We start from the raw sequence: 11,408 nt of genomic DNA, 5'->3' as shown, positions 1-11,408 counted from the left end.
AACAAAGCATGGCTTATTTATTCTAAACCTCAGAATTGTGTTGCCACATGATCTAAATATGAATTATATTTGAAGTCACCATGAAACGGAAGTTCCGTATCGTGGCGTATATCTGAGTGAAATGGCTTCTGAAATCTGAAAAAAAATGTAGGCCGGGGCTTAATTTTGCCTTGGAGGGCCACAGAGGCCTGGCCATTAGACCGTCCCAATACTTAAGAACACAAGAACGCATGAAAGTACCTGGAAGTGTTCACAATATCAAGGATGCATTGTATGTCCCAGAAGTCACCGTGGCGCGTCCATCCAAGTTCGTTCTTCTGAGGCTGCCTCGCAAGACCAGTCTTCAAAAGAACATAAGTCGGTTCTTTGAGTTCTTGGAATTGAGAAACGGTCATTGTCTTCAGAGTTGTATAAAGACCTTACTTAGTGTTGTTTTTTATACCTTAGAATGAGCTATTTCTATCTAAATACACCACGTGTCCCCTTGCATGAATATTGCCATATTGCTTCAACAGTAGCCCTAAATAAACAAACTGCTCTACAGACTGTTTCATAAATACGTTATCTCCTCCAGCAAAGAAACGGAACGACATTATCGGTGTCAGCCACCATATTGTTTCGAAAGGGAGGGGTGGAATGAACCATTGGTTGCAATTCGCCATCTCGCCACTAGATGCTGCTATGTTTTATACACTGGACCTTTAAGGAAAAGTATTTGAAACTATAGATATGCTTTACGATATGTATTCAGATACAGCATGTTTTATTGTTAAACAAAGAAAAGCCCCGATGCAAACAAACAGATATGGCTTTCTTTAACTTTCTGACACAGAGAATCAAAAACTGCTGTACAGGGCAGAATACCCAAGCAAAATGTTTTAAAGGAGTCTGTTCAAAAAAGGTGATGTGCTCTCAACCTACACCTGTACTTGTAGATAATGTTGAACCATAATTTTGAAAGCCCAACCATGAATTTTAAAACCATCATGTGTTTAAAAAAAACTTTGAAATGCATTGGTTAGTGCAGTTTTACAGCTCTTGGACCACTTCTTTCCCAGAGACACTGGAGATATCAGCACATTTAAGTTTAAGTGCCATTCTTACCAAATATCATGCTGCAGTACAATGGGGCAATTAACATAGATGGACACGATGGTGTGAACTATATATGAAATTATGTTTCTGGCCACTTAAAGAACCCCTAATAACCATTAAATCAGCCAATTACCAAACCATTAAATCCACCAAATCACATGAATTCTCATAATAGCTATTTCATGACATATTGCAATGTCAAAAAATTCTACAGTACATCACATTAAGAGTGATCCCAGATGAAATGGACATGATTACTGAACATTAAATATAGCAAATCTCTATGTCATCTCTGCGGCCATGTAACTTTGTGATGTATTCAATGATGTACAGGAGCAGACATGACCACATGAATAAAATTATCTCAAAACATTTTTGGATCTTGAGTACGACTCAACACCACAAAGAGTAACACTTCATGAAACAACTAATAACTCCATAGGTAAAGATGACTCAATAAAAATAAATTAAATACCATACAAGTATAGCACATACTGATGTGTTGCTTGATCACTCCATATATTTGTTAAACATCGCTCCAACCTTGTTGGACATGATTTATCATGAAACCATTATCTGCTTTATTTAGATATCGGGGGTATTCCAGAAAGCAACTCAACCGCCTCGGAGTAAGCCTGTAAACACATCACAGATAAGGTGTGATGTAATTGTAACCTTTTTTTTCATACATTAGCTTTATGTTTTAAGTGCTATTTATTCGATGGAATTGTTGTTTTTGTCACATCATGTGTAATCATACCGGATTCCGCCCCCTTTTTTTATGTTTTTTTAAAGACTTTTAGGCGTCCGTTTCCGTTTAGAACATCTTTCTGTGTTCACCGTAAACTCTCTTCCATGTCACTTCTGACTGCATTAACCGTGAATCGGTTTCCTTGAACCAAGTTCGATATCCCGGTATGTTAACCCTGCATTCTGAAATACCCCTAGCAATAAAACATCCAGTTTACAACCCTGTAAACCCAATTTTTGCTGGACCACTCATCAGTGGTGCGTGTTCTGACTCACTCTGTGATTCAAGGAACACTTTTCCCTGTAGAAGTCTAGTTACAGTTTTCACTAATCCCAGCTAATGGGCTTTTTGCCAGCGCGAGGGCCAGTCGTTCTCCATCCATCTCTGGAGCAGTCTGAGCACGTCGATGCGCTGGTAGGTCTGGCAGAGTTCGGTGAGCTCTGTGACAAGTTTCTGGTTGTAACGCATGAGGAACTCTTGCGTGGGACTGTGATAGGTGGAGCCGTGTGAGCGCTGCTCTAGAAGCGTGAGCTCGTCGTAGCTCATCCCCCAGCGGCTTGCGAAGTTCTTCCAGTTTTTGACGGTGCAGTGAGCCGGGTCCAGCTTCAACCGCAAGGTGTACAGAAGGTCTTCGTCGTTCATCAGGTCGCTTATTTTGGGTGGAGGGGCAGAACGAGAACACTCCTTACAGGGCCTATGGTCTTTACTGAAGTCTAGAGAGCGGAAAAAAAAGCAAAGCAGTCGCATATAATGTCAAAGAGAATGATGCAGGGATAATAAAAATGAGCAACCATTTAGTCTGCATTAGTGGTAAATACCTGATGAAACAGAAGCTGACGGTGAAAAATCACTCCCATCATTTTCCACAGGCTGTGGATAAAGAGTGATATTTAAGTTACATAAACTAAATTATAAACTAAATTCTTAAACAATAAGCGAATCCATCACTTTAATAAAAACGGAACTGAGATCTGACATATCAAAAGGGAATAGCCCAAAGGAGTGGAATCATATGTCTTTTACACTGGCATTTACACAATAACCACATTTTTCCTAAGCAACCCACATCTCACAACCGCTCAAGAAGCAGTACGACACAACCTGTGGTGTACATCTATAAATACACGCCCTGTCATAAATATGTACGTGACATCCGCAAGCGCTGTTGGAACTCAACCGGACCTAACTCACTCAATATGTAAAGGAATGATGTCAGACCACTCAAAGATCACATGACTCACATGTTGTATCCTGTGCGGAGATGAAGTCAGGTAACCAGCGGGAAAGGAGCTGAGCTGGAGTGTCACAGGATCTGTAGTGAAGCAGAGATCAGAATCGATCAAAAGATCTGCTGTTTGCTATCCAAACTTTGTCTTTGTGTCCTCTCAAATACAACTATATGGAAAGTGTGGAGGCTGACCAAAAGGTCACTATTCTCAATACCTGAGCATCATCGAAATGATCGAATGCTAAACTGACAGGAAATACATTTTTAGGGGAAGGTATACAGATGTCTAGGCGGCTGAATAAACCACATGAATAAATCAATAACTAGAATTAAACAAATTGCATCATTTGAGACGAAAACAAACACTCTAGACATCAATCACTACCACTATAAACAGTCAGCAACATAATAAAATGACGAAAAATACCTCTCATATCTTGTGGATCAGTGACCTGAACAGGGTAATTCGATCTCAGCGACTGAAAACCATTAATAAGCACAGGTGAGATTAAACATCACACACATGTGTATCAGTGACAGAAGACAATACAGCTTTGTTTCTCATTCTACGTGCAGAGGCAGATTTAAGAGAGGATGGGCAAACTGTGCGACCAGGAGGAAAAGAGAATCTTTCAGACACATAGACAAATGAGCAGAGGTCGTGCTAGAACAAACATCTGAGAATTATCAGAAGGCTTTATAGAACACAATGCATTTCAATGCCCCCCCCCCTCTCCCACTAGAAAGAATTTATATCAACAGTATTTTCATATCATTTATGAAAATCGTCCAACAGATGTAATCTGGGCTGTTTGATTGCTGAATTAAAGGAATCAAGGTTTACAACTCATGTAGTGTGTCATAACAACACAAAGTCTATAGCAGTCACACGTTCCTGTATGAGAAGAGACAACATACCATCTCTGTAACAAAGGTGCTGGGGTCAGTGTCCTCTACTGGTTCAGAACCCACTCTTCCTATGAAAAAAACCCAAAAAGATATCAACTATCAGTATCGTTGGAAACAACACGTCACAGTGGCATGCTAGAAATAATCTAACTGATAGAAAGCAACTTGTTTTGATCTAGCATTAATAGAGGTGTGAAGTACAAAGTTAAATACATATATAGGCGCATGTAATAGGCAAATACGGTGAAGTTGTTTTGTTATACATAAAATGTTTGATGATTGTTTCAAACCTGTATACACTTCTTGGTTTTGCAGAACACACAGGAAGAAATTTCGAAGAATGTCAGATCTCACCCAACCAAATGGTACCTGCCATAGTAGGGAAGATAAATACTATGGGAGTAAATTGTGGGGGGGGGGTGAGATTTGACAATCTTCCAGATATCTTCCCGTGTGTTCAGCAGAACAAATAAATGTATACAGGTTTTTCATGAATTTTCATTTTTGGGTGAAGTATCCCTTTAACACAATTTAATTTAATATGGAGATTTGGGGATGTGCAAACATTTACCAATTCACATGAACAAATATAATTGTTGACTGTGGAACTAAAAATGATTTATTATTATTTTCCAGACACAAATACATTGTACAGGGCTTAAAGGAACAGTTCGCCGCAAAATGAAAATTCTGTCTTCATTTACTCCCTCAAATTGTTCCAAATCTGTACAAATTAAACTGTATAAATTGACTATAAATAATCAATGGTGGCCAAGAACTTACGTTTGATTAAAGCATTCTTACAAATATCTTTCTCTGTGTTCATCACAACAAATAAGTTTATACAGATTTGGAACAACTCTTTAGTAAATGATGACAGAATTTTTATTTTTGGGTTAACTGTCCCTTTAAGACTAGACCTCGATGTTAGAGCTGTCTAAACTGAAAACAGCTTGTAGTACAGACATATCTTAAAAAACATCAGAGCTACTGTTTGAAAAATGCAAACAGGTCATGTTTTTATGTAAGGCATGTTTGTATAAACTACTTAAATGTTGTAATTTAACTCCTTGAAATCTAGACAAGTCCGGGTGTCTGGGAAAGCACCCCTTAACTTTTAAATTCAATCAAACTGGCTTTACAAATCATTACAACATACTATTTTAAAACAATACACTTTGTTATTTTAACGTAATGAGTTAACGTAATGTAAATTGTTAAAATATATATTGATGTGACATTTGGATCACATCATTTATAGTCTATAATAAAATAAAGACACAAAAAAATGCATGCTATTTTACACAGGTACCAGACACAAAGGATGTGCAGGGATTCTGCGTTCACTTCAATATGATTGTCTGCTTCGAAACCATGTGTATTATGAAAAGGGCTGTTGAAAATAAAAGCAAAAGTTCTCAAATAAACTTCCTTCCTCAGTGTTCGTATGACAACGGAAACGGAGGAGAAAAAATTAAAAAAAGGCTAAGTCACAATGACTAAGAAGGAAGTGAGAGATTCTGTATGCGTGTGTGTTTTGCAACTCTGTGTGTGTTGTAAACTGATATTATAAAATGTTTCACTTGATTTAAGGGGCTGAAATATCTGTAAGGGTACTAAAGCATGTACAATTAGACATTTTTGCTAAATGATTGTAGCTCAAATGTCAACGTAAAAAGCTTGTCGACATGAAGATATAAACACTTTTATTATACATTTCATTATCATAATTCTTTAATTATCAAGATGAATAATCTTAAAACCTGACCACACAAGATGAATTACTTAGATTGAAACACAGGACATGTTAACCAAGGATCAGTAACCAAGTTTATTCTAGTAACACACATGATGTCAGAAGCATCAGACATCATCAGTGTGAGATAAATAAAAAGTTTGTCACCTCAGATTTGATAGACAAACATGAATGACGGTTATATAACCTCATCCAAAGCAGCCAGCCCTTATGAAAAAACGATAATATTTGCGTTTACATTTATACCCTGGTATCGAACCCACGACCTTGCGTTGTTAACGCGATGCTCTTACCACTGACCTACAGGAAAGCGTTTTATTTATTTATTTAGAGTTTATTATAAATTATTTATTTACTTTTTTTAGTTCACATTTATGCATTTGGAACGGCATTTATGCATTTAACCAAAACTGCTTAAATTGTATTATACTATACATTTGTGTCTAAGTATGTCCAGTCCCTGCGTTCGAACCCATCACCTTGGCGTTGCTAGTGCCATTGAGCTACAGGAAATTGATGTGCCCTCATAATTGGTAACCAGGAACATGAAGCTTCCCCTCCAAACAACATCTACAATACTCTCTACATGGCGTACATCTCGGCCTCGTGGATGGATGTCCAATGGCGTCCAATAACTAATGATCCAATCACTTCAATGAGCCAAATCAAGTTCTGCTGCTCTCCGTTATTTTTCTCATTCCAGAAGCAGTTATTATTAAAAATTTCACAATATGCAAGCTTTCTTTATTAGCAGCTTTAACATCTGCACAATGCATGGCATCTTTAACATTATAATGCAACTCTTAATATGATTTCTAACGTAAAAAGTAATGCTCACAGAGTTTTCACTAGCTGTCAATCATAAGCAGGTCTTCCAGGAAACTTAGTTACATGTGGTTTCAAGTGGCAAACCTGTGTGAAAAAAAGGATGTGAGCCTCACTCTCTTACACTCACAAACACAGTGACAACCCTAACTACTTCACATGAAAGGTATACAGCATTTACAGGTTTTAAGAGATTCTTCCGTGAAGATAACTTTCCTTCATTAAAACAGAACTTGAATTCTCTGTAATGCGGTATGAAATAAAGGGTAATGCCTAAGAAACCCCATCAACTAATAAAGCGACTGAATGTAGGCCGTCAGATGCCCCTTTTCTCACATTGACTAACACAAGAACAGACCGGGAAAATCTTGTGCATGCAAACGTCACACATTTTAAACTCTGATACAAACCCTAAATAGAAAAGAGCACCTAGCCCCGCAAGTTGATGTTATCTAGACAATAAAAAAAACTATTTCATTAAAAGCAATTTTGCTTCTCGTATCATACTTCTATCTATTTTACATAACCACTGAAAATGATAACATAAACAGTTACTTTTAGAGCTGACAAAACTCTTGCTATGTGTTATTGTAATGTCTACTGGATTCTAGAATGACAGAGAAATGAACTTTACGTCCCCGGACAACTAATGTGGCAACATTATACAGAGAATAATCAGCACTTGCTTCATTCAGAACTGTAGACGAATCCAAACCTGTGCAGCCTGAATCCATTCATGACTGTTTCTGCTTAGCAAGGGAATGCAGAGAGCATGTACCTGCATGCGCAGCATGAACTTGAAGAGATAAAATGTAAACCACATCATAATGTAGCCCTGCAGGGCAAAACCCTTCTGCATGGATCTTCTGCATGCATGGCCACCCATATGCCAGCAAAGCTAGACACAAAAACTGCAATAGGCTTTAAACTTTTCAAATAACTACAAGTCAAAAAAACGAGACGTTTTATAATGCAACAAAGTAACAAAGTTACAATGCATCCACATGAAGCTAACAAGTGCCAAAAGTCAACCTGGATATGCATTATGGAACTGTTATTTAAAAGTTTTATTATTTAAATATAAACAGACCCAGTACTTTTCATCCGTGTTTCTCATCAACAGTCTTTAGTAAATTAAAAGTAAACACAAACAAAGCTTATTCATTGCCAAAGATATACAAACAAAGGTTTATTTATTCCAAAAGACATGCAAAGTAAATGACGAATCAAACTATACCCAAAAAAAGCACGTTCAAGTAGGTTTAACTTACCATACGGCTCACTATACGCCTTCAAACTAGTCATGTTCTCAAAGATTGTTCCGTACATAGGAGAATATGGACTGTGTCCTTTACACAAGCCGGGAAATGTTGTTTGAAGTCGGCGTTTTAACTCTCCTTCACCTTTGTGCGCTTCTCTGCACAGATGCCCAGACAGATCCACTCCAACCGGCCAAATCTTACTTTTCTTACAGAGTAAATAAAAAATAGATAAACATTTACATGTCGGGTTCCACTTTACGCACACGCGATTGCTGACGCACCTCTAGAGCTAATAGTGAGCGGAACGCATCGAGATCTCAGCTCCCACACAAGGAAATTGCGTAGATGCCCGATCAGCATAGGATAGAGATAAGATCATTTGACCTCATACGTATGAACTGAAAATACCCCGTTGTAAATGTGTTAAGTTATTAAGTTGTTAAGTGTAGGGCTATTATTATTGATAATAGTAATAACATGTATAATAATCATGTATGCGGTCATACAAAACGTATCACCTACAAAAGGTATGTATGGGATTTATTTCTTTATTTCTAAGCGAACATAACTAAATAAAGTCAACAGTATGCTTTCACTTAATGTTAATATTGTTCAAAAATATTACTATTTTTCACGTCATGAAACGATACAGCTGACCTATTACAACAAGCTGCAGTTTCAGTCAGTTAAATATATCCGCCAGTAAACTGTGACCAAATATGTGTGTAATCCAGTGACTGCAATGACAATTTGTCCGAGTCTTTTACTTTAGTTGCTTTTCTAAAACAACCACTGAGGGCCGCTAAAGCCACACGGTTGAACACCTTCTGTACTTTTCTGCACATGTTTTGTTGCAACATGAGCTATGTGCATTTTAAGTAAGCTATATATGTCACACTTTTTAGTTCAGTGATCAATGTACCTTTTCAATGAAGTCGGGAAATATTGTTTGTAAGCACAAGCCTAACGTATGTTCTACAAACCTATAAAGTATGGTCTATAAAAAGCTATTGAACTGCCTTTGGTATGTAGCCTTGCATTTGTTTGTGTTATGTTGTTCACTTGTTTGCACAAAATCTGTGGGAAAAATGTGATTATATTGAGTTGGAAAAAAGAAGCAACGTACAAAATGACTGCTGGTCGAAAAACGCATACTGCTCGTGAGAGTAGACATTTGAGTCAAAACCTTACACTTTTGGCTAAGATATAGCCTGTATGACAACTCATTTGTAACAGTCTAGAATAGTGTTCTATTTACAGAGCAGTGACAGCATAGAACAGTGTTCCACTCATAGAACTGACAAGTCCACAGTAGTGTTTTACTTATAGAATCCTGACAGCATAGAATAGTGTTCCACTCATATAATGACAGTTCATGACAGAGCAGTGACAACATAGTGTTCCACTCATAGAATACGGACAGTGCAGAATAGTGTTATACTTGTAGAACACTGACAGCGTTGAGTAGTGTTCTACTTACAGTGCAGTGACAGCATAGAACTGTGTTCCTCTCATAGAACTGACAAGTCCACAGTAGTGTTTCACTTATAGAATCCTGACAGCATAGAATAGTGTTCCACTCATATAATGACAGTTCACGACAGAGCAGTGACAACATAGTGTTCCACTCATAGAATACAGACAGTGCAGAATAGTGTTATACTTGTAGAACACTCACAGCGTTGAGTAGTGTTCTACTTACAGTGCCGTGACAGCATAGAACAGTGTTCCACTCATATAATGACAGAATAGTGTTCTACTTACAGTGCAGTGACAGCATAGAACAGTGTTCCTCTCATAGAACTGACAAGTCCACAGTAGTGTTTTACTTATAGAATAGTGTTCCTCTCATATAATGACAGTTCACGACAGAGCAGTGACAACATAGTGTTCCACTCATAGAATACGGACAGTGCAGAATAGTGTTATACTTGTAGAACACTCACAGCGTTGAGTAGTGTTCTACTTACAGTGCCGTGACAGCATAGAACAGTGTTCCACTCATATAATGACAGAATAGTGTTCTACTTACAGTGCAGTGACAGCATAGAACAGTGTTCCTCTCATAGAACTGACAAGTCCACAGTAGTGTTTTACTTATAGAATCCTGACAGCATAGAATAGTGTTCCACTCATATAATGACAGTTCACGACAGAGCAGTGACAACATAGTGTTCCACTCATAGAATACGGACAGTGCAGAATAGTGTTATACTTGTAGAACACTCACAGCGTTGAGTAGTGTTCTACTTACAGTGCCGTGACAGCATAGAACAGTGTTCCACTCATATAATGACAGAATAGTGTTCTACTTACAGTGCAGTGACAGCATAGAACAGTGTTCCTCTCATAGAACTGACAAGTCCACAGTAGTGTTTTACTTATAGAATCCTGACAGCATAGAATAGTGTTCCACTCATATAATGACAGTTCACGACAGAGCAGTGACAACATAGTGTTCCACTCATAGAATACGGACAGTGCAGAATAGTGTTATACTTGTAGAACACTCACAGCGTTGAGTAGTGTTCTACTTACAGTGCCGTGACAGCATAGAACAGTGTTCCACTCATATAATGACAGAATAGTGTTCTACTTACAGTGCAGTGACAGCATAGAACAGTGTTCCTCTCATAGAACAGACAAGTCCACAGTAGTGTTTTACTTATAGAATCCTGACAGCATAGAATAGTGTTCCACTCATATAATGACAGTTCACGACAGAGCAGTGACAACATAGTGTTCCACTCATAGAATACGGACAGTGCAGAATAGTGTTATACTTGTAGAACACTGACAGCGTTGAGTAGTGTTCTACTTACAGTGCAGTGACAGCATAGAACAGTGTTCCTCTCATAGAGCTGACAAGTCCACAGTAGTGTTTCACTTATAGAATCCTGACAGCATAGAATAGTGTTCCACTCATATAATGACAGTTCACGACAGAGCACTGACAACATAGTGTTCCACTCATAGAATACGGACAGTGCAGAATAGTGTTATACTTGTAGAACACTGACAGCGTTGAGTAGTGTTCTACTTACAGTGCCGTGACAGCATAGAACAGTGTTCCACTCATAGAACTGACAAGTCCACAGTAGTGTTTTACTTATAGAATCCTGACAGCATAGAATAGTGTTCCACTCATATAATGACAGTTCACGACAGAGCAGTGACAACATAGTGTTCCACTCATAGAATACAGACAGTGCAGAATAGTGTTATACTTGTAGAACACTCACAGCGTTGAGTAGTGTTCTACTTACAGTGCCGTGACAGCATAGAACAGTGTTCCACTCATATAATGACAGAATAGTGTTCTACTTACAGTGCAGTGACAGCATAGAACAGTGTTCCACTCATAGAACTGACAAGTCCACAGTAGTGTTTTACTTATAGAATCCTGACAGCATAGAATAGTGTTCCTCTCATATAATGACAGTTCACGACAGAGCACTGACAACATAGTGTTCCACTCATAGAATACGGACAGTGCAGAATAGTGTTATACTTGTAGAACACTGACAGCGTTGAGTAGTGTTCTACTTACAGTGCAGTGACAGCATAGAACAGTGTTCCTCT

At 38.1% G+C, this 11,408-nt stretch overlaps 1 protein-coding gene across 2 annotated transcripts; it reads right to left on the bottom strand.

Moving 5' to 3' along the window:
- Positions 1 to 752: 752 nt before the first annotated feature.
- On the bottom strand, positions 753 to 8,139 carry edaradd (EDAR-associated death domain). 2 transcript variants are annotated; one of them, XM_056768016.1, is made up of 7 exons: positions 7,836 to 8,139; positions 6,578 to 6,651; positions 3,993 to 4,051; positions 3,502 to 3,553; positions 3,088 to 3,158; positions 2,665 to 2,716; positions 753 to 2,559 (listed from the first exon to the last, which is right to left on the bottom strand). In XM_056768016.1, the coding sequence occupies exons 3-7, from the start codon at positions 3,993 to 3,995 to the stop codon at positions 2,183 to 2,185; spliced, it is 555 nt and encodes a 184-aa protein (XP_056623994.1). In that variant the 5' UTR covers positions 3,996 to 4,051; positions 6,578 to 6,651; positions 7,836 to 8,139; the 3' UTR covers positions 753 to 2,182. The 2 variants fall into 2 exon arrangements, with proteins under 2 accessions (XP_056623994.1, XP_056623993.1); XM_056768015.1 differs by lacking the exon at positions 6,578 to 6,651.
- Positions 8,140 to 11,408: the final 3,269 nt, after the last annotated feature.

This window comes from Triplophysa dalaica, chromosome 15 (genome assembly GCF_015846415.1).
Source record: "Triplophysa dalaica isolate WHDGS20190420 chromosome 15, ASM1584641v1, whole genome shotgun sequence".
Classification (NCBI taxonomy): Eukaryota; Metazoa; Chordata; class Actinopteri; order Cypriniformes; family Nemacheilidae; genus Triplophysa; species Triplophysa dalaica.
The sequence above is the reverse complement of the archived record's forward strand: the minus strand, read 5'-3'. Positions and strand labels throughout refer to the sequence as shown.

What these genes read in the sequence shown, in the direction of transcription:
- edaradd (XM_056768015.1), bottom strand. Translation starts at nt 7,893, where the DNA reads ATGTACGGAACAATCTTTGAGAACATGACTAGTTTGAAGGCGTATAGT. An exon ending in GGCGTATAGTGAGCCGTATG is followed by an intron (nt 4,052 to 7,835) that starts GTAAGTTAAACC and finishes TTTTTTTCATAG; the next exon opens with GAAGAGTGGGTTCTGAACCA. An exon ending in CTCCGCACAGGATACAACAT is followed by an intron (nt 2,717 to 3,087) that starts GTGAGTCATGTG and finishes CTTTATCCACAG; the next exon opens with CCTGTGGAAAATGATGGGAG.